This window comes from Jaculus jaculus, chromosome 16 (assembly GCF_020740685.1).
Source record: "Jaculus jaculus isolate mJacJac1 chromosome 16, mJacJac1.mat.Y.cur, whole genome shotgun sequence".
NCBI lineage: Eukaryota > Metazoa > Chordata > Mammalia > Rodentia > Dipodidae > Jaculus > Jaculus jaculus.
Genome location: NC_059117.1, coordinates 31072384 through 31096532, shown reverse-complemented (window position 1 = coordinate 31096532; position 24149 = coordinate 31072384). Strand labels below are relative to the sequence as shown.

At 38.6% G+C, this 24149-nt stretch overlaps 1 protein-coding gene and 1 non-coding gene across 2 annotated transcripts in view; both read left to right on the top strand.

The window, feature by feature from the left end:
- Prps1l1 (phosphoribosyl pyrophosphate synthetase 1 like 1) overlaps positions 1-23137 on the top strand; it is a 70690-nt gene extending 47553 nt beyond the window's left edge. The window contains 6 exon segments of the mRNA XM_045136046.1: positions 6302-6453; positions 10699-10859; positions 21622-21720; positions 22101-22447; positions 22450-22664; positions 22667-23137. Coding sequence (XP_044991981.1) covers positions 22255-22447; positions 22450-22664; positions 22667-23137 — 879 coding nt within the window. The 5' untranslated portion in view covers positions 6302-6453; positions 10699-10859; positions 21622-21720; positions 22101-22254.
- On the top strand, positions 13365-13498 carry LOC123455431. Its single transcript, XR_006633907.1, has one exon. It is a non-coding gene; the product is annotated as a small nucleolar RNA SNORA70 (small nucleolar RNA).
- Positions 23138-24149: the final 1012 nt, after the last annotated feature.

The following is a 24149-nucleotide window of genomic DNA, read 5'->3' as shown; positions in this document are numbered from 1 at the left end:
CAGTAGTTTAGGAACTTGCCTGCGAAGCCTAAGGACACTGGTTTGATTCCCTAGTACCCATGTAAAGCCACTTGCACACAGTGATGCTTGTGTCTGGAGTTTGCTTGCAGTGGCTAGAGGTCCTGAAGCACCCGTTCTCAATCCCTCTCTCTCTCTCTCTATCTGCCTCTTTCTGTCTATCAAATAAATAAATAAAAACATTTTAAAATGAATATATTGTTGAATTGGGAATCAGAGAGGAGGAAAAAGAATAGTAAAAAGTTATTAAAGAAGCAAATACAATTATAGTGCTCCTAGAGAGAAAAGCAAGAAGACAAATGGGGTATTTAAAACAGTCACAGTTCCATAATAAGAAAAATCAGTAATAAGCTTAATAAAAGCTTGCATTTATAAAATACTATGTTCCATGCACTGTTTTAAGTACTTAGAACTGATTGCTTCACTTAATCTATAGAATAACTCCATAAAATGGGTAAAATACTTATCTCTACATTTAAAATAAGAAAGTGAAGTCTATAAATTTGGAACAAATTGGGCTGGAGAGATGGCTTAGCTGTTAAGCGGTTGCCTATGAAGCCTAAGGACCCTGGTTCGAGGCTCAATTCCTCAGGTCACATGTTAGCCAGATGCACAAGGGGGTGAACACATCTAGAATTCATAGTGTGCAGTGGCTAGAGGCCCTGGCATACCCAGTCTCTCTCTCTCCCTATCTGCCTCTTTCTCTGTCTGTCACTCTCAAATAAATAAATAAAAATAAACATAAAACATTTTTTTAAAAAGTGCAACAAATTATTCATGATTATCTACTAATGAGTAACAGTATTAAGAAAATGTTGAAAAAAATGAGCTGCATAGGAGAAGCATGATATTTCTAGGACATTATCCATAGAGAAACTTCTCCACAGAGCCTTATAAAGTTTGTGTTTTGCTCTTATAAAACTTGGTTGTGCATTCCAGTAGTTAACCTGATCATTAAAGCAGAGAATTCCATATGACCTAAGTAAGGTTATATTTTAAGTATAGGGAAAGTCCACTGGGGATAAGGTTTAATGATAAAATCTACATGTTCTGAAATGACTTTTTAGTTTCCCTAGTTTTATTTTCTTCCAGTTTCAAAACTGTACATTAACCAGGTGTGGTAGTGCACACCTTTAATCCCAGCACTGGGGAGGAGGAGGTAGGAGGATCACCATGAGTTCCAGGACACAAATTCACAAATATATCTAGTATATGCAATGTGCATGAATAAATAACCATGTATATGTATACATATATATATATTATATGCCTAGTTTAATAGTTGAATCTTCCTTATTTCCTTTGACTAGTTTTGTTGTGAAGTCTGTTTTTTTAATGGACTTCTTTGTTTATTTTTTATTCTTATTTATTTATTTCAGAGAGAGAGAGGAAAGGGAACAGGCAGATAGAGAACTGGCATACAGGACCTCTAGCCACTGCAAATGAACTCCAGACACATGTGCTAGCTTGTGCATCTAGCTTATATGGGTCCTGGGGAATAAAACATGGGTCCTTTGGCTTTACAGGCAAGTGCTTTAACTACTAAGCCATCTCTCCAGTCAAGTCTGTTTTATTAAGTATTAGATTCACTCACTATTATTGCATTGTCACTAATCTGTCACTTCACATATAATAGCATTTTTTATTATATTGGATGCACTTATGTTTGACATGGATATAATTAGAATTATAGCATCCTCCTAAAAATCCTTCATCAGTATGAAGTGACTTTCCTTATCTTATATCTTACATTTCATTTGAAGGATATTTTGTTGGATATCAGTTGCTCTCTAGTTCCACTTACTTGGAATATATTCATTTAAAAATGTTTTATATGTTTAAATGTTATATACATACATATATACATATGTATGTATGTATGTATATGTATGCCCTTAGGTAGCATCTGTCTTTGATGGTGAGACACATTTCATGGAAGCAACAAATATATAGGTCCTTTTTTCAAAATCCAAAATATTATTTGGTGACTTTTTGTTTTGAGAATTGAAACATTATTCAGAATTATTAATGAAATCTGTATTAATTCTTTTCATTTTGTTGTTGTCTCTGCTGTGTTTAGTGTCATGTTCTTCATTTGCTTAACTGCTATTCCAGCATGTTCTATTATTCCAGACAGCATCATCGATATGTTATTTTTTCACTTTATTCTGAAAGCATCCTTCAGGTATCTTCTACACAATTTATTTTGTGGTCACAAACTCCTTTCACTTGTTTTTAGCATGGAAAAGCTTTCTTTCTTCTTCAATTTTGAGCAATGTCTTGTTCTACTATAACAGTATGGGGTGCTAATTGTTGCCTTTCAAAGTTTGAAATACATCATTCCAAGTCCCCCAGGATTTAAAACTTTCTGTTGGAACGAAAAGCTATTATACATGTGGGCTTGCCTTTATATGTGACTTGGTATTTCTCTCTTGCAGCTTTCCATGTACTTTCTTTGTATTATACATGTAGTGCTCTAACTACAACATGATGTGGCGTGGTTCTTTAAAGTCTTCTCTCTTTGTGTTATGCATGTAGTGCTCTATCTATAATGTGATGTGGGGGTTCCTTACAGTCTTCTTTCCTTCTGTTATACATGTAGTGCTCTAACTATAATGTGATGTGGGGGTTCCTTACAGTCTTCTTTCCTTCTGTTATACATGTAGTGCTCTAACTATAATGTGATGTGGGGGTTCCTTACAGTCTTCTTTCCTTCTGTTATACATGTAGTGCTCTAACTATAATGTGATGTGGGGGTTCCTTACAGTCTTCTTTCCTTGTGTTATGCATGTACTGTTCTAACTATAATAGGATGTGGGGTGGCTCTTTACAATCTTCTCTCTTTGGTGTTCCCAGTGCCTTCTGTACCTGGATGGGAAGCTCTTCCCCTTGATTTAGGAAATTTCGTGTAATATTTTATTGAAAATGCCTTCAGCTTGAAATTATTCTGTGGTCATAATACATATATTTGGTTTATTTTCAGTTTTTCATAAACCTCACATGTTCTATTTATGCCTCCATATTAATCTAGCTTGGTCTTTTTCTGAATTTTGTACATCCTCTTTCTTTTCTTCAAAGGCAAATATTCTTTCTTCTTCATGATCCATGAGGCTGTAAGCCTTATAAATATGTATTTTAGATACAATTATCTTGCATATATTTTCTGAGTCTTCAGTGTTTTTGGAAGTATTTTTACTTGGACAATGGATGGCTCTTTCACTAATGTCACGAGTAAATCTGTGATGTTTGGTGACCAGACATGTAGCTCACATAAACATTGGTTCCTTGTAATTTCGTCTGCCCTTGTTAGTTACACAGGCCCATCCCCCTCTGAGCTTTCCTCCTCTTTTTCATTAATAGCTGTTATCAGGAAAGAATCTGAATAACTCATTCCCACTAAAGTTATGTTCATGGGAACTTAATATCTACGTGCATTTCAACCATGGAGAGACCTGTAGGAGTTACCTGAAGTTGGCTAGACCTAGCATTTTAAGGCAATATTCCAAGATGAGGAAAAAGAGTACAGAAAGGAGAAATAATGGACACAAAGTTATAATTTAAATTTCAATCTTATATTACATTATAAGAAAAAATGTTTCCTTTAAATCAAGCAAGGCAATTTTCACTATAATATTGCTGTATTGTAGATGTCATGATATACTTATTTTGCTAAAGTATTTCTAACTTATAAAAATAAAGATGCTAATGTTGACTTTCTAGACTGATATTAAGAGTTGTATCTATAGGCCAGTACAAATCTCTGAGTGCTTTGCTTTCAGTTTATGGCCAGTATTAGAATGAGGAATAAAAATTTAGAAAGAATTTTAGAGAATTTGATCAAAATACTTTTATATTCATTGTGCCAACTGAACGCATAGTTGTATTTTTATCTTTATGCCTTTTAAAGATAGTGTTTATCTAATAACTCATTTAAAATATTTATTTATATATTTATTTGAGAGAGAATGTGTGCATAGATGGGTGCATCAGAGCATCCTGCCACTACAAACTTCAGACACATGTGCTACCTTGTCAATCTGGCTTTTGTGGATGCTAGGGAATTGAACCCAGGCCATCAGGTTTTGCTAGCAACCAAGTGCCTTTAACCACTAAGCCACCTTCACAAAGTGAGAACATACATCTGGAGTTAGTTTGCAGTGGCTGGGGGCCCTGGTGAGCCCAGTCTATCTGTCTGTCTGTCTCTCTTGTCTTTCTCTCTTATTACAAACAAATAAACCAAATGTTTTTAAAAATATAGATGGCCTAGCCTTCACTTGCTATGTAAGCATGACAACCTGAGTTTAATCACCAACACCCTCATAAAAAGCTGGAAATAGCTCCACATGGCTGTAACCCCAGTGCTGAGTGGGGCAGAGATGAAAGGATCCATGAAGCTCACTGGGGCTTTTTGGTCAAAGTGGTGGAGAAATGGAGAGTTCCTTGTTGAGTGAGAAACTCATCTCAGGAAACAAGGTGAAAGAGCAACAAAAGAGGACACCTGACGTCACCTTCTGGCCTCTGTACACAAACGCATGGGCACACACACACACACACCACCCATACTCCTCACTAAAAAGAGGTAAAGTCAATTTGAAGGGGTTGCTAAAGAGTAGCTGAGGTGCTATGGGTTGTATATGTTGGGATTTTTACCCTCAGTGTAGTTATGTTCAAAGCTGTGTGGAACCTTTGAGTGAGATGACGTTAGACCATAAGGGATATTATCCTTGAAAGGGGTTCAGATGTTCCTCTGGGGTGCTGAGCAGTGTTCACAAGGTTCTTTTCAGAAGAGCAAATCTTGACTGGGGATTAACTCATGTGGAGCACTTCCCCAGCATGCGTGACATCATGGTTTTCATCCCCACCTTTGCATGGTGTGTCTTCTCACTCTGGCTTTTGGTCTAGTCTTTTGAAGTCATCTTCCAACCAAATTCCCATTATGGCCAGAAATGATGGTGGATGCTTCTAATCCCAGTACTCAGGAAGCTGAAGTAGGAGGATTACTGGGAGTTCAAGGCCAGCCTGGGCTAGAATGAGACCCTGCCTCAAAAATAAAAAAAAAAAAAGATAGATGGCTCAGTTGTTAAAGGTACTTGCTTGCAAAACCTGCCAACTCAGGGTTTGATTCCCCAGTACACACATCAAGCCAGATGCAAAGTGGTGCACGCATCTATAGTCCATTTGCAGTGGCAAGAGGCCCTGGTATGTCTGTTCTCTCTTTCTCTCTTTCCTTGCAAATAAACAAATAATTTGAAAAAAATTTTTCCATTATGATGATGCAGACGTGTGTCCTGGATAGAGCTTGCATATTATGTGAACTTTTGAGCTTCCAAAACTGTTAGTGAATTAAACCTCATTTATTTATAAAGGAATTAGTGCCAGGTCTTTCTTTATAGTGATAGAGTATGGACTAATATATGAGGGGTTTCTAGGCACAGGGTCTGTTGCACTTTTTTTTGAAAAACTTATTATTAAAGGAAAGATTAATAGAATCCTCAAAAGTTAGAAGTCACAGCATTCTGCTTCTTCAGTTTGACAGATGAGACCAGAATAAGAAAGAAATTGTTGGAACCAAAAAGATGAACTGGTGGGTGAGAACTGCAGCTTCCAGTATACATAGAGTTTACATAGATAAATATATCCTTGTTGCTATTTTGTAATATTCAGAATCACACACTATTAGAGTGAGAAGAAACCGTTGCTATCACATAATATAGCATCTAAATTTGCATATGAGATAGCTAAAGACTTAAGAGGGTGAGTGACATGCTTGAAAATTACCTAGCACTTAAAAAAGAAAAAAGCTTGGAGATTAGAGTGAAGCATTCGGATTCTTAGGCCAGTAATTTGAGGTGGCACTGTGGGATGGAGAAACTGGTGAGCTGCCATTTCCTGAAGACTTTTGTAATCCAGGCACAAAACCAGTACTTCACTTAACAGCCTCATAGTAACCCTGGGAAGAAGGTATTATTGTTAACCCTGATTTGCAGATGGGATCATTAAAGCTCAGAAAAATCATATGAGTTATATATGCTTGTATTGCTTATACAAGATCAGATTCCAATTTGTCTATATCTCTTATTTGTACCTACTAATCTGTTTTGCAGTCTGTCTAGTCAAAATGGTGGTCATGAAGCCATGAACAAGATTGGGTTCAAGTCCAGCCTTTACAATACACTAGCTATGTGACCCAAAGGATCATTACCTCCTCTCCCTGTGCCTGCCACTTCCTTCCCTGTATACGGTCTTTTAGTAAATAATAAATGTTTGCTACGAATGCTGGCAGGTGAAGAGCCAATTCAAGCCATCAAGGTGTCCTGGGAACAGGAAAACCAATTTCTTCACTCTGCTGTCCCAAATCTTCCTGTCTTTGGGTTCTCCATGTGGTGACAGGAAGCTTCTAACAGGCGCTCGAAGAAGTCCTGTACCTCCTGAGAGGTGAGGCAGGCTCAGGCATCCACAGCAGAGCTTATTGTAAAATTTTATAAACTAAAATATATCAATACTTGAAGATGATGATTATTTCAAGCTCTACATAAAATCTGTATTTATTATAGGAAACTATAAATATGACACTTCTAATCTAGAAATATGCTGCGTTCTCAAAAACACGGGACATTAGCTTGGAATTCTGTGAAGTTTAACATTACAGTTAAAGGGTTGGGATTATTACTAATGTGACCCAGACCCAGTCACATCAAAATCTTTGGGATTTGGGCTGAGGAATCTTTTAAGCCTCCCCAGATGACTCTAATGTGCAGCAGCCAAGATTGAGAATCATAAGTTTAATGGTACTGAGAGAGAAAAATTTGTCTTACAGTTGGGTCTGGAAATATGTATTTTCAGATATACATATTGCTGATAGATCACACTAAGAATTGCTGGTTTACAGCAGGTAACACACAAAATAAAATTGTTGAGGTTCATATTTACAGTTATAAAGTCTAAAAAAAGACTAATAATAAGCTTTCAAAGATAAAAGGGACAATAATATATGGATTCTCAATCATGAACTTGGAAATATCTTCTTGAGATCTCACTGTTTAAAAGATTATAAACAACATGTAGTAACTGGAGTTAATTAAAGAATAACTTTAATTTATATTTTCCTTTCTGTTCTACTTAAATCATGACCCATAGCATTGAGCCAAAATAGTTTCTTTCTACCTACCAGGAATTATTTTTATATGAAAATTGTGTGAAACTCAGCCCTTATAATTCTAAAGAGATAGCATAGAAATCATAGCTATGTGGCAAGAAGAAAAAGCAGTGCTGATTTATGAAACTTCACAGACTTAGAAATAGAAACAAAGCACTAAATATTCATGAAATCCCATACAGTGCTTGCAAATGTTGTATCTCAGTGATTTGTAACTGAGTTATAGGGAAGAAATAATAATGTGAAAACATCTAACATATGGAACAATTTTAGAGTTAAAATTCACTAATTTTTTGTTCTTATTTTGAGTCATAAATAAATTTTTAATAGCTTTCAATAGTTGTACATAGTCTAAATCTCCCAGAAAAAGTAAGCAAAGATTTCATGAATATCTGCTCAGCAATTTTTTTAAGTGATAGAAACTCTTTAGAGACACAAAGATACAAGTATAAAAACAGGTAAAATTCTGTCACTCAGCAAAACAATATCAGAAACCTATCATGCAAACAGAAAGTTAAAATAAGAAATTCTATACCTCAGTTTAGCTTGAACTATAAATTCAAAAACCAACCTAGTAGGTTAGCACAATAATCGTGGTAATCTTAAATTTCATTGAGTTATCTCACCAAATTTGGCTGCATCAATTTTACTTAACTAATGACAGATGAGGACTTCAAACCAACCCACACAACCTACTTTTATAGTAGAATGACTGGAAGCATTCCATGGGTGAGATCTAACAGTTCAAATCAACTCAATGCACTTTCATAGTGGAAAAACAAAGAGCATGTCTATCACTCATGAGGTCTAACAGTTCAATTAAAGAGCTGTTTATTTCACACATACCAGTTTGTTAAAAGAAATATTAATCAATTAGTCATTGAAATATATTCTTTTGCCAGGTGTGGTGGCGCACGCCTTTAATCCCAGCACTCGGGAGGCAGAGGTAGGAGGATTGCTATGAGTTTGAAGCTACATAGTGAATTCCAGGCCATCCTGAGCTGGAGTGAGAACCTACCTCAAAAAATCAAAAGAAAGGAAAAGGAAAGGAAAAAATATATTCTTTTCAGCCTTTTTGCAACATGAGAGTGTATGTGTTTCTTTTAATGTGTAATGAATGGTAATTAACCCCAAACACCTCTGTTACATAGTAATGTTCTTCAACAACTATCCAGAAGTTCTTAAATCAGAAACAATTCAATAAACTCTCTCTACATATATCTGTTGTGCTCGCTCTCTCTCTCTCTCTCTCTCTCTCTCTCTCTCTCTCTGTGTGTGTGTGTGTGTGTGTGTGTGTGTGTGTTTATAGGTGCATTATGTGCCTTGCAGAATCTTTATTTTCAAAGGCCCTTAATTTACCCAGGACACAAATAAATGCTGGGAGCTTCCAACTAAACACGTTTTCAGTTCTTATAAAAGAAAGTGTGGTTCTGGGGCTTATAATTAGTAGTCAGCACTAGACATGTGTGAGGTAGCACGTTCAGGACAGTGTTATTCTAGTCAGAGCCAGTCACAACCCCACAATTGTTAAGACTCATTTAAAGGAGATATCTGAACAGTAAAATTGGTCAAAAGATTCAGAAATATGTTAACGAAATCAGATGATTCAACAGAGATTTGTTCTGTTTTGTTCTGATTTTCAAGGTAGGGTCTCACTGTAGTCCAGGCTGTCCTGGAATTCACTATGTAGTCTCAGGGTGGCCTCAAACTCACGGCGATCCTCCTACCTCTGCCTCCTGAGTACTGGGATTAAAGGCGTGTGCCACTGTGCCCTGCCCAGCAGAGATTTTTTTTTTTTTTTTTTTTTTTTTTGATTTTCGAGGTAGGGTCTTGCTCTAGCCCAGGCTGACCTGAAATTCACTATGGAGTCTCAGGGTGGCCTCGAACTCACGGTGATCCTCCTACCTCTGCCTCCCTAGTGCTGGGATTAAAGGCGTGTGCCACCACGCCCAGCTCTTAGAGATATTTTTAATAATGGTTCTCAGTATACAAAAAAGTTAGTGGCAGCTGCTCTCCATTTTCAATGAGGAGTAAGCAAGCAAGAATAAAAGTTAGCAGAGAAACAAGACAAAAGAGAATTTTCTTTCCAAATGATATGTTTCTAAACGAGAAAAAATTATCAAAAGGGTCTATGAAATTTCCTCTTCAAGTGATATAATAAGTAGTCATTTATGCTCTTGTTCAAAAAGCTTCAGGGGATTTTTTTGTCTGTGATGAACAGTCTACTACTATAGTATTTCATCACTGGAGAATCATGCTTTCCAATGACCATTTAAAATTGAGACAATAGATGGCTGTAAGAATTGAACATTGAAATGTCTGAAAGACTTTGTGATCAGTACCTGAGAAGATGAAAAAAAAAAAAAAAAGCTCTTTGACTGAGGAAAAGGAGACACCAATCCCCTGGCGTTGGCCAGCAATTTTCCACATAGCCTTACCATAAAACTTCCTTGAAAAATGCTTTGTGCCGAGAGTGCCTGCTAGTATAAGCATGAATCCAGATAACGAAGCTAATATAAACACACCTCAGACCATGAAGGAAATAATGTCCCGTACACTTACAAACCTAGGCTCCACACTCACCTGGAGCACAAGTATCTGTGCGAAGGCCCTTCTTGGTTTCACACCACACCACCACGGTCAGGCGCCGCTGTTCTTCACACTGCTCTGTCTAGCTTTCAGTTGTGTACGGCAGCACCCTATTGATTAGTTCTCCTGTTATCATCACCTGGCCTTTCAGGTTGGCACTGACGGTGGTGCTTTTGCTACTGTTGCCTGACTGAGGAGATTTTGGGGTGAAAATCACCCTGGTTCAAAGCTGCACACAGACCCACGTGTTGGTGTGTTCCACTGTGGTGTGATTACCCCTCTAGGGAAAGACAGTGAGAAATAAAGCCAAGCCTGCAGAGGTAGACCCCCCCACACACAACGATGACGTCTCTTTTTGAAATTGTTGCTACGTACTTGAATCCTATATTTTAAAAAGTACACTTGTATAGTGTATGTGATATACAAGTCATACATAAGGTTTTTAATGGTTTACAGTTATTTTACTTTAGTTCAGCCTTACAATCTTCATCGATTGTTAATATTCTTATTATCCACTTTATAGATGAGGAAATAGTAGCAAAACTGTGTTAATTAATTTACTAAGAGTTATCCAGATAATGAAATTACTGAGCCAGAATTTGAGCTTCTTCAGTCTAAGTAGTTTATGTGCAGATCCACAGGCCACATCTGGCTCTCTGCATGTAGACAACATTTGAAAGAGATCAGAAAGCAACGAACTATGTCCTGCTCTACTTAGAAATACCATTTATCACCATTTCTCCTGGCCCCAAACTGATAGAGCACTTTCTTAGTGAAAATAAAATACTGCTTTAAAACTATATAATTTTCAAAAAATAAAATATTAGCTTATGGTTGTAAATTCACTTAACTACTAGCAAACTCTCTTTTTGTATGTGTACAAGAGGAATAAAATAGATTGACACTAATAAGCTGTTTCATGTTTTTCATTGTAGTGCATTTGAAACGAGAGCTCATGAAGTGAATTGATAAAAGCTAAATTAACATATAAGGATATGAAGCAGAATGTATTTACACCAAAGTGACTGTTGGTGAAGTAAACTGCTAGAGTCAACAACAACCACAAGAAACGTTCTTGAAGAAGAATTTCTACAAGGTAGGTATAGAATGGACATCCACCATGTGCCTCTAGTGCCTGTCATCACTGGCTTTAGGATATTATAAATGCACGTGAAACCCTAATTTCCTAGGTCCTACCAGACAAAAAGATTAAGTTGGAATTATAAATTCTTTATAATCATCATGGCATAAATTTATAGTACCTAATTCTTAAGAACTAGCTCATTGGCCGGGCGTGGTGGCGCACGCCTTTAATCCCAGCCCAGCCCTTGGAAGGCAGAGGTAGGAGGATTGCCATGAGTTCAAGGCCGTCCTGAGACTCCACAGTGAATTCCAGGTCAGCCTGGGCCAAAGTGAGACCCTACTTCGAAAAAAAAAAAAAAAAAAAAGAACTAGCTCATCTCTGTGTCACACAGTGTGATATTTTTCTCATAGTCTCTCAGACTACCTCATTCTAGCACCCACAGACCCATCCACTCTAATGTATTTATTAGCCACCCTGGCATAGACCCTGCTAATAATCATTTTCTAAGATGCCTTCTCCCCTGGGCACAAGTTCCCTCTGCTTATGACACTTTCTGCTTGCTACCTCATCCTTCAAGAGAAGGGGATCTGAGCATAGGCTCATCCTAAAATTTTCATAGCTCAGCTATGATTTCAGGTTTAATATTTAAAGAAGTCATTGGCCAAGGAAGATAGAAACTAAGGTCCAGGGTCTGCCTTGGAAAAAGAATCTAGAACAAGATTTTTGATTGATTAAAATGGGGTCGCAAGAGCTATCTGTCTTCAGAGTGATGGTGACCCAGAAGGAAACCTGCCTCTACAGTCCACAGCAAGGAGCAATGACTTGTGAGCTGGGTGTGGTGGCGCACACCTTTAATCCCAGCACTAGGGAGGTACAGGTAGGAGGATCACTGTGAGTTCGAGGCCACCCTGAGACTACATAGTGAATCCCAGGTCAGCCTGGGCTAGAGTGAAGCCCAACCTGGAAACCACTCCCCCACTAAAAAAAAAAAAAAAAAAAAAGGATGGGGAGAGAACAGGAGATCTCTGTGAAGGTATGACTTTAAACCCTTGTTGCAGAGTTCTGCCATCTAGGAATATGTTAGCTGGACTCTTGGGGAAATAGAACACTGTTCTGGTAAAAGATGGTCTCAGATTAATAGCAAGTCAAGAAAGAATCAGAAGCAAATTCTTTCTAGAAAAAGAAATTTTCATTTTAGGCTTCAGAGAATTTCCTCAGGTAAATTCTTAGCCCAGCAGCCTATATTTAAAGATGAATAAGTGCAAAAGGGGGGGAAATTCATCATAAGCACAAAGAATAAAAAGCAGATATAGATTCTAAAATTTTCCAATTGAAACTATCAGACATATCTATTATGCTGTGATATTTTTAAAATACTGTCAAACAATAACAAGTTGGAAGATAGTTGTTGAGAACAATGACTTAGGAACATCTACTAGCAGAACTGCAAAATGATTCAATAAAATGTCTCCTCAAACTATAGTAACTAGAATTAAAAATGCAATAGACTGGATTGATTGCATTTTAGACATGGGTGAGAACAGAATAAGTAAACTGAGATAGGTCAGAGGAAAGGATGCAGCATGTAGCTCAGAAAGATTTAAAAAGAGAAAGGAAGAAAAAAACTATGAAAATGGAATGAGAGCTAAATCGTGTTGCATTAGTTTCAGTAAAAGGAAGACAGAGGCAAGATTTGAATACCCAAATCACAAGAACTTTTGCATACCTGATGAAAAACACCAATGCACAGATTTAAGAACCAAGTGAATTTCAATCTTTAAACATGGTTGTGGGGGCGGGGGAGCACACACACACACACACACACACACACACACACACACACACACACAGACACAAATCCTGAAAAGCAGTCAAGAAAAAAAAAATGCATTATCTCCAAAGGAGCAATCCCAAAGGAGGCTGCATTCTAAGTAGAAATAATGAAGGCCAAATAGAGAGGAAATGATGGTTTCAGTAGGCTGAAAATACAAGTGATGATTGAGGCAAACATATCTCTCAAGAATGCGCGTGAATGTCCCCATTGCTGTGTTCCCGTAATCCCAGCACTCGGGAGACGGATGCAGGAGGATTGCTACTTCTAGAGCAGCCTGGGCTACATAACGAGACCCTGTCAAGGACAGATGGACAGAAGGAAAGAATATAAGGAAGGAGGGTGGGAACATTGAAACTCCTGAAATGAAGGAGAAATTGTTGTTAAAGTTAGAAAAGTTTTATCAGGACAATAACAAAAATGATACATGTGCATAGCTAAGCACAGTGTATAAGCATGTAGACCTGCTGCCCCGCACTCAGGAGACTGCAGCAGAAGGATAGCTTAAGTTTAGGAATTCGAGACCAACCTTGGCAAAGTTTTAGACCTGATCACCCCCCAAACACAAAACAGGATAGTCAGGTGTGTCTGTAACACCAGCACTCATAAGGCTGAGGCTGGAAGATTGCCATGAGTTTGAGCCCAGCCGGAATACAATGTGAAATCCTGTCTGGGAAAAAAAAAATCTGCAGCAGATTAAACTAATTTAGTTGCTTTCCTTGTGGGGGCCTGGTGTGCAATGGCTACAAGGAGCAGCCTCTTGAGAGTGGATGCAGCCTGCTGCTTGTTTAGGTTGTCCTAAGAGATCTTGGGAACTGTTTTCTGAGGATATCCATATTTTTAAACCATTTATTGGCAACCTCTATAAATATATACAATAATCCATGATCATGTTCCCTCCTACAACCTTTTCATTTCCCCCCTCTCAATTTTCCTCACCACCGAATTCCTTCTTCTTTACAACTACTCTCCCTTCTATTTTGATGTCATCACTTTCCCCTCCTATTATGCAGGTCTCACATAAATAGTGTCAGCAACTGTGAGGTCATAAATATCAAGGCCACTTTCAGTCAGAAAAAAAGTGCTAAAAGCACTCCTCCCCTTCCTTTGGCTCTTACATTCTTTCTGCCATCTGTTTCTTCTGCAATGGTTCCTGAGCCTTGAGGGATGATAGAGATGTCTCAGTGTGGAACATGCCCCTACCACTTCTTCTCAGCATTTTCGTGAGTTTTGAGTCTCCCAAATTGTCACCACCATCTGAAAAGTGATGCTATAAACCTAAATATTTAATGAACAATTTGGTGAGCATGATACGTCCATTTAGTCAGACAAAAATAGTAGCTCATATTTCTGATCTCCTGCTATCTACAATGTAGGCTCCAGACAGGTAACTTTCCTTTGGGAAGCCCCAGGTAACTGCGGCCAGGGCTCATACTGGCCAGGTCATCATGGGCATTGCACCAAGCTGCAGAATAAAGAGTGTGTGATTGATGCCCTGTGCAGAGCCAAGTTGAAGCTTCCTGGCCATCAGAAGATCCACATCTCAAAGTGGGACTTCACCAAGGTCAATACAGATGAACTTGAAGATATGGTAGCTGAGAAGGTGTAGGATTAAATGTATCCAGAGTCACAGTCCCCGGGACAAGTGTGTCAGACTCTGCACACATGAAGGATTGCACCGTTGAATACTACCAATCATGTTCACTGATAACTCTTACAAACAATAAAAAAAGTCAAGAAAGCAAAAGCCAAAACAAACAAATAAACAAAAACAACAACATAACAGGGAGATGGCTCAGCAGTCAAGACAACTTGCTGAGCAAGCATGCAGACTTGAGTGGGTTTATCAATCCCCACTGGAGAATCTAGGTATGTCTGTGACTGTCTGTGCCTCCAGCACTGAGTGTGGCAGTGACAGGAGCAGTGGTGAGGCTCCCTTTCAGCCAGCCTAACCCAAGAGCAGTGAGCTCCAGACTTAGTGAGAGACTCTGTCTCAGGGAAATAAAATGCAGAAAATCCCATGTCCTCCTCTGGCCTCTGCAAACATGCACATGGGTGCTCACATCTGCACATACACTGCACGCAGGTACACACACACACACACACACACACACACACACAAACACACACAGGCAGCCGAACTAAAGCAAATGAAGACAGTCTTTCTTTGGTTATTCTGTTGGGTTGGGATGTGTGGCCTAGAGGGAGAGTACTTGTACAGGATGTGTGAGGCTTTGGGGATTATTGAAAAACTTCAGTTAAAACAGTACATAGGGGGCTGGAGAGATGGCTGAGCAGTTAAGGTGCTTTCCTGAGAAGCCTAAGGACCCATGTGTGATCTCTCACCAGATCTCACATAAGCCAGATGCACAAAGCCAGGTGACACAATCACAAGGTTGCACATGTCCACTAGTTGGCACAAGCATCTGGAGTTCAACTGCAGTGGCTGAAGCCCTGGCATGCCAATTCTTTCTCTTTCTCTAAAAAAAATTTTAAATAAAAGAAAGTACATAGAAGAAATGCATATAACTTTCCATAGTAGTAAACAATAAACATATAACTCAAAAGTTAGAAAGGGTCGGGCGTGGTGGTGCACACCTTTAATCCCAGCACTCAGAAGGCAGAGGTAGGAGGATCGCTGTTAGTTCAAGGCCACCTTGAGATTACATAGTTAATTCCAGGTCAGCCTGAGCCAGAGTGAGACACTACCTAGGGGAAAAAAAAAAAATTAGAAAGAGAACAGCAAAACTACTCAGAAATCATAGAAGCAAATAATAAAAATAATTTTAGGATGCCAGGGGTGGTGTTGCATGCCTTTAGTCCTAGTACTCAGGAGGCAGAGGTAGGAGGATTGCTGTGAGTTTGAGGCCACTCTGAGACTACATAGTGAATCCCAGATCAGCCTGGGCCAGAGTAAGTCCCTACCTCAGAAAAACAACAAAAAATACAATAATAATAATAATAATTTTAGTGCTAGAAAGATGGCTCAGTGGTAGAAAGTACTTGCTTGCAAAGCCTGATGGGCTCAGTACAATTCTCTAATACCTACATAAAACCCGATGCACAAAGTGGAGCATGCGTCTGGAGTGGTAGGAGTCTCTCTCTCTCTCTCTCTCTTTCCTCTCTCTCTCTCTCTCTCTCTCTCTCTCTCTCTCTCTCTTTCTCTCTCCCTCTCTATCTCTCTGTTTCTGCCTCTTTTTCTCTATCTCAAATTAATAAATAAATAAAAATTTTAAAAATAATATTTTTTTAAATTATCTGGAGGTCAATAAAGTTAGAAATAAGCAACTTAACCACTTCAATCTTTCAAATGGCTCTGGGAAGAAGGTCAATAAAATTAATAGATTCCTGGTATAGTTAGTAAAAAGAAAGAATAATTATAAACATATACCTCTAATGATAAGCAGAATCACACTCCAGGTATTATAAATAATGAAATAAAACAAGAACATATTATGAGGGCTAGAGAGGTGTCTCACTGGTTAAAGGCACTTGCTTGCAAAGCATTATGACCCAAGCTTTGTTTTCTCACTACTGTTTGCAGCATTCAGAGGCCTGGCTGTGCCCACCCCCTAAGTTTTAAATTAATAAAAATATTTTTTTTAAAAAAAGAAAATACTTCTGGGTGTGGTGGCACACACCTTTAATGCCAGCACTCAGAAGGCAGAGGTAGGAGAATTGCCGTGAGTTCGAGGCCACCCTGAGACTACATAGTGAATTCCAGGTCAGCCTGGGCTAGAGTGAGACCCTGCCTCAAGAAACCATAACCAGACCAAAACAAAAACCTGTGGAAAGCATTTAGCCAATGCATTTGAAAATTTAGGTGAAATAGATTATGAGAAGTATAGCCAACAGAACAGCAGCTTTACCATCACCTGGCTTCTTATTAGAAACACAAACTCCAGGTCTGCTGATCAGGTGTGCTGGTGGCAGCACCTGGGAATCGGTATTGGAATAAATGCTCCCAGCCTGAGGATGCCACTGAAGTTGGAGACCACAAAACATACCAAAATGTATTGCACACAGCTTTCACGTATGTGAATGGAGAGCTGGTATCAGTGTTGATTACTGTGATAATTTGAATGAAATGCCCCCATTGGTTTTTGGGTTTTGAATACTTGAACCCCAGCAGATGGCAATTTGAGGAAGTTGTGGATTCTTTGGGAGGTGGAGCCTTGCTGAAGACGATGTGTCACTGGGTGCTGGCCTTACAGTTTACTGGTTTAGCCCTACTTGGTATAGCCAGTTTATTCCGACTACTTCCCACGATGTGAAGATGTGACTCAGGCTTCCTCCTCAGGCCTGTTATGCTTTTCCCACCCTGATGAAACTTTCCCCTGATACGCTAAGCTGAAATAAACCCTTTCATCCCACAAGCTGCTTTTGGTTGGATGCTTTGTCTCCGTAACAAGAAGGTAACTGCAACAATTATCAAGATTAATAAGTGTTCTCAATGAAAGAGAAGGACATGCATCTTGGAAAGAGGTTTACATAGCATAAATGGAACTGGTGTTTTGTCTACATATAATTAACATATATTCTTTATCGTTTATAAAGCATATTCTTCATGAAAAAGCAAATATTACATTACAAAAACTGCTCTAAAATGCTTTAAATTATTTCATAATATCAGGAACACATTTTCTTATTTACAGTTTAGTATTAATGGAGTTTCTTTAATATAACTTTATCATTACAATATTTTATTCGGCTCATTTAACCTATAGGAGTCAGCTTCAAGTCTCTAGGATGAACTTCCAGACCAGGCACAGTTATGGGAGGAAGAGATTTATTTGAAGCAGAGGAAATTCCATAATGACAGAAGAAGCTGGCCCACTTTCACATGTCCGAGCTCAGAGAGAGAAGAGCCACAAGCCAAAACCCAAAAGCCACACCACACAGCACACTTAGGAATCCCAGGCAAAGCTCAGGCACTTTGCGTATCTTTAAACTGGAATTCCAAATCTACCTCCACACCTTAGGGTTGGAACCTAGGATCTACCCACAGTGACACCACTTCCAGCCAGATGGCTGCAGATCTGAATTACAAAGTTTAATAAAATCCTGAATAACTTGGGGGCCATCCGTTTAAACTACCATATAGCCTTATTGCTACTGCAAGATTATTATTTTATACTAAGACTTTTAAATTCATCAGACTTTAAAAAAAAAAAATCCAAGGTGCGTTTCAAAAATACCTTCAGGAGTCTAATATAACACTCAGAATTAAAGTCGTCTTTCTAAATCACAAAAATTGTCCCTGTTCTCTATTTGTCTCACTCAGCCTTATTTACCGAGTTGCTATCTACACATCTATTATATAAAATGACAGATTTTAGCAAAAAGCTTGATAAACACACACAGTAGTCAACTTCAATGGTAAACAATCACAAAACAAACTTTAAAGCATTTCTACCAAATGTGACTCTGTGGGAAATGGTTTTCTCAAAGTATTGTGGGTGATTATTATGAACAAAGTAAATGAGGGAAGGTAATGTTACAGTAATGATCTGGAACTGTGAGTGAAATGTGTAAGATTAAAGCCACAAAGAAACCCTTGCTAATAAACAAGCAGATAACTGCTGGAAAGAAAAATATGTTCCTTGTTTGAAATTAACTGCCACATATTCCCAACCTACACAAAGCTGTCATAAAGGACATCTAAATCTGTCCTTGTTTGTAACATGTGTTGTGACAAGATTTGACAGTTTATCAAAGAACTATAATTGCCACCTAAACATCTAGCATTTTGTCAACTGCAAGTATGTTTAGTGAAAGCATTTATTTAACTTAAAATACAACCATTTTTCTTGGCTTTCTGAAAGAGCTGCCCAAATGTCTTTTCTCTTTAGCTGATCAAGCTGCATCAGGGCTGTTCTTGAATTATTTATGTTGGAATTGTGAAGGGTAAAAGAATAATCAGCAAAGAAAAGAACTATTACCAAAGAAATATATATATTCTGGTTATTGACTCAAAAGACCGTCAAACTACAATTCTTACAGATCTGTACAGATGACATTTAAATATGTTCCTCTTGGGAAGGAGAAAGATAAGGCATTTTCTCCCTATCATAATTTCCATTTCCAGGGTAATTTGTTAAGAAACAATGTCTTAAATAGAGAAAGTGTGTTATTCAGTAGGTTATCATTTCTGCTTTTATTTATTTATTTGCCAGGATCAATCAATGCTGAGACAGTTGTCTTGCTCATCCTACAGAGCGAGGGAAGCAGGTACTAAATCCCCTTGCAATAGCGAGGTAACAGAAATGTCAGAATGACAAACATAACCTATGATAATGATGGATTCATTTCTCTCTGGAAATTTTGGAGGTTGTTTCAAGCAAAAGAGTGTTCTGGATCATGCTTGTTCTTTGTTATTTGATAGGAAATGAAATTTTCATGTAAATGTTTATGTACCACTTTTTAGTTTTTCTATTATTTTAATTGCCATTCTGATAAACTCTGGAGGTGGAAGGAAAAGGGACCTAAAATTATAGAGCAAAGGAAGTCATTCCAGGAAAGTCAGTATTCCCATGTTCCATTTTCTTTCTTCCTTCCTTTCTTTCTTTTTTTCAAGGTAGGGTCTCACTGTAGCCCAGGCTGACTTGGAATCAATTATATAGTCTCAGGGTAGCCTTGAGCTCACAATGATCCTCCTACCCCTGCCTCCTCAATTCTGGAATTAAAGGTGTACACCATCACACCCAGCACAGGAGTTTGTATTCTAATCCATATTGGGTTCTATTAAGTCAGTCAGCCAAACTCAAGTTACTTTATTTCTCTGTCTTTGAATTGGGCTATTAATATGGCTGGTTGGACTCTGCCCCGGCCAGCGGGGAGTTGAACAAGGACTTGAGGAGAAGTTTACCTGAATGGGAGAGGCAAACAGACACAAGAAGGAGACCAAGCTAGGTATTTGTCAAGGTCTCAAAGTTTATTTTTACACATAGGTTTTTATAGGGCTATAGGGGGAAGGAGTCATAATCAGGCCAGAGATTACAGGGTTACTGGCTAAATGCAATTTCTTTGTTTCTTCATCAATTACCAGCAGCACCAGGAGGGGCTATCACCCAGGCGTAATGGCTCCTTCATTTCTGGTAATAGATCATTAGATGAGGAAATAGAAACTTAACTTGGTATATGGCGGTTTCTGTCAACATGGCCGAGGTTTGGTTCATAGCTCCCAACAGAACTCTAAGGCCATTTCTTCAACATTTTATGTTTCTAGACAAATCCCTGGAACTGTGAGGTATAGCAACAGCCAGATCTTAGAGCAAAAATAGCAGCAAGACAAAAATGTCTCCTACTTAACGCCTCAAGAAAAATATAACCAACTATATGGTTTTAAATGTTTACATTAACATTCAGTCCTATTTAGGTAATATTAAATCTATTTAAAATTCTGTTTTGTTTTTTATTAAAAACTGAGAAATGTGTGACACACTGAGAACACTAAGAAAAACTAAATTTAATTGAAGCTATAAGTACTTTTTAGTGCTTCTAACTTAAGCTACAGAATTTTCTTGATAAATTGCTGTATGTTTAGGATGAATTATATGGAATAGGTGGTCTGTTTGGTTCTTTTTGGAAAGAAAGAGGAAGAATGAAGGGTTGTGGACACAAAGCAGTCGGCCAACCAAAATACGAGCTAAAGTGAAAATGTATGTTGATGTCAAGAGAGATGATATGATTGGATCATTAACATGTCATATTGATGTAGCATTTTTAACATGTGCACTTTTGGTGGTTTATAATAATAACTCACTAAATATAAATTACATTTTTAAAGCCAAATAATGACTCATAGACATGTTGACTCTTACCTGTAACTGTTGCTTACCTCATTCCTAAATTTACCCTGTCCATGAATCCAACTCATTAAGCAAGCTCAGAAGTTGCATGAGAAGGTACATTCAATAATTTTGGTAACTTTAAACTATATATGATATCTCAATGTAAAACTAAATAAAAACATTTCAGGGTCCAAATGTCAAGCACACAATTAACAAGACATGAATGTCTGGTTAGTAATTAATACCTCCATTGTTTTGTGAAACATTTTGTTGTTGGAATTTTTTGTTATCTATGAACTTTCCTATTGCCTGCTCTACTCTTCAAACGCACAATCCACTGTGGAAGTTATATTCTTAAAATTTGCTAAGAAACAATTACCAAATATATAAGTAACGAATGCTCAATACTGCATGAATAGATAGCAGCAATATATAACAACCCTTCAATTCAGCTCCTAACAATCTACTCCCCTCTCCAAAGGTAATCATTATAAGAGACACCGTACTCATTTGACACTTATTAGAATATTACAAATCTTGTGATTATACATTATAATCCTATACATATTTTTCTAAGTGGCTTTTACCTGTAATAATATCATGGAGACATTTTTATGCAATTGCACATAAATTAGTCTTGTCAATAGTTGCATCATGTGAATGATAAATGACTTGATAATTTGCTTATTAGTGGACATTGGTTAATTTCTAGGTTTTGCTTTTATAAACAAATCTGTGGTAGTCAGTGTCTGTTCCTCATCATATGCCCTACAGGTCCTACAACACCTGACTCACAAAAGGTACCTATAAACTGTTTATTGGTTGATTTAATGCAGCAGTAACTAACATTATTTATATATTGTAGAGGTGCTTATGAATATGTCTGTAGAATAAATTCCTTTAGATAGACACCTGAGCCAAAGTATACATCCAAATTTCCCTTGCAAGATCCACATTGACACATTCTTTTAGAAGATATTATCTATTTTATAATTTTAGCCTATTTCATATGTGAAAATGGCTAGCATTTTTATTTTACTAGGTTTTTTTTTATCATTTTTTGGCAACTTTGTGGGGACTTTTGTTGTTGTTTTCTAAGGTGACTTGCCCATTTTATACCAATTTCCAACTTTTTTCCACCCTATTATAGGAACTTTGTCTAAAGTAACACTGAGGTTAAGGTGTTTGCCTACAAAGCCAAAGGACACAGGTTCGATTCCCCAGGACCCACATAAGCCAGATGCAGAAGGTAGTGCATGCATTTGGAGTTCATTTGCAGTGGCTTGAGCCCTGGTGAACCCATATTCTCTCTCTCCACAACCCCCCCTTCCTTCTCTCGCTACCCCCTCCCTCCCTCTTTCTTTCTGTCAAATAAATAAATAAAAATAAAATATATTTAAAGTAACACTGAAATACTTTTCATTTCAAGTTGCAAGTTTGGGACCTTGTAGAAATTCTGTGGTTTTATGTTTTCAAATTTGTTTAAGCATTCCTAAAAAATCAGTAGTTCATAACACCAGTGAAATTTCCATGTAAAAAGTTGATTCTCCATGCAAAAGCGTGGAAGTAGGTGTCAATAGAGTGGTTTTGTTGTTGTTGTTATTTGTTTGTTTGTTCTCCAAACACTAGGGGTCAGTTCAGCACAGCCCAACCGGAAGAGACTGTAACTGCCAAGTGATGACGGCTGAGCAATGACCAGAAGCCCTTCGGGTCAGTGATCCTGCTTCCTTCCTACGGGACAAAAGCTGGAGGAGGACCACTGAGCTCAGGATTGTTGGCCAAGATGCCAGACATCAAAATCTTCAGTGGCAGCTCACAAAAGAATTTATCCCAGAAGATCACTGAGCGCCTGGGCCTGGAGGGGGCCAAGGTGGTGAGGAAGAAATTCAGCCACCAGGAGACCTGCGTGGAAATGGGCGAGAGCGTGCGCGGAGAGAACGTGTACGTTGGGCTGGAGGGATGGCTTAGCCGCTAAAGCACTTGCCTGCGAAGCCTATGGATCAAGGTTCGATTCTCCAGGTCCCACGTAAAGCAGATAGATGCACAAGGTGGCGTGTGCATCTGGCGTCCCTTTGCAGTGGCTACATCGTCACCGTGGACCTCCACGCTGCGCAGATCCAGGGCTTCTTGGCCATCCCCGTAGACAGCCTGTGCGCCGTCCTCACGTGGGTCCGCGAGAACATGGGGTGGGGGGGCAGACTTGCACCGTAGATTCTCCTGATACATGTGGAGCCAAGAGAGTGACCTCCTTCGCACACCATTTGAATGTGGATTTTGCTTTGATTCACAAAGAACGCAAGAGGTCCAACGAGGTGGGCCACGTGGGGCTGGTAGGAGACGTGAAGGATCTTGTGGCCATCCTGGTGGACAACGTGGCTGACACCTGTGGCACCATCTGCCAAGCTGCTAACAAACTGCTGTCAGCTGGGTCCACTAGCGTTTATACCGTCTTGACTCACGGAATCTTTCCTGGACTGGCTATTGCTCGCATCAGCAGCGCATGCTTCGAGGCAGTGGCAGGCCCAAACACCATGCCCCAGGAGGATAAGATGAATCACTGCTCCAAAATACAGTTGATTGCCATCTCCATGATTCTTGCAGAAGCCATCCGGAGAACTCAAAATGGGGAGTCCTATTCTTGCCTGTTCAGCCACGTTCCTTTGTAGCTCAGTAACTTATAGTGATTCCATTTTCAAATAAAAGGATGAAATAAACCCTGCACTATTATTTTGCCTTGGTATTTGATAAAATGTCCAGAAGACCCAGCTGGGTCCTCTGCGGTTTCCTGAATCTTACATCAGATATCCTTAGTGGATCTTAAATAGGGGATTGCTAGGATTTCCGGACTGGGTTGTTTCATTTTTGCTTCCGTAAGTTTGTAAGCTCCAAGACTTTCACTGAAGTCCAGTTGTTCCAGAGGTTTCAGGACTTTGGGTAACACCATTTTCCCCTAATAAGCCACTCTACCCACCCCCAACCTCACACCAGTGCCTCATCACAAAGTTCTTCACAGGCTAAACTAGGGCAAGAGCAACAGGCAATCCTGGAGGTGACGCTTCTTATTGCAAAACTCGCTGAAAGACAAGACCAATCAGTATTCAGTTTAAGTAGCCATGGTATGGGCAGTTAAAAGGACACAGCAACATAGAGGAAATGCTTCCTAAGAAGATTTTCACCATCTACCTGGAGACCAGCTTGGATTCTTAGTTCCACTTATTCCTTTCATTTTACCTTTACCTTTGATCATCCCAACGTCTTCCTTAGCAGGTACTCTGGAAACTAAATTCCCTGATATACAATCTCTAATAGTCACATAAGATGTCTGTGAAGAAACACCATGGTAGCAGATTTTAGGTGGAATTATAGTGCCTTTTGATTAAACATTTAATTTTCGTCTTACTTTCTTGTAGTTAGATTGGCTTCTCAAATGACCTTAGCTTTATATTTTAAGATGATGCCATTATTTCTCAGAAGGAAAGCCAATACAATGTCTACGTATGTGAAGGGACATGTTTGGAGATATTGTGTAAAATTCCTCTTATCCAAGAAAATAGAGACAAGTCCTAAGAGTTTCTTACGGGTAAAACAAAAATTAGATCAACTATTGAACCACAAACAAAACAAAGAAATTTATTTGCAGTTTTAATAGGATATACTCTTTCACCTAAAGTTCTGTGT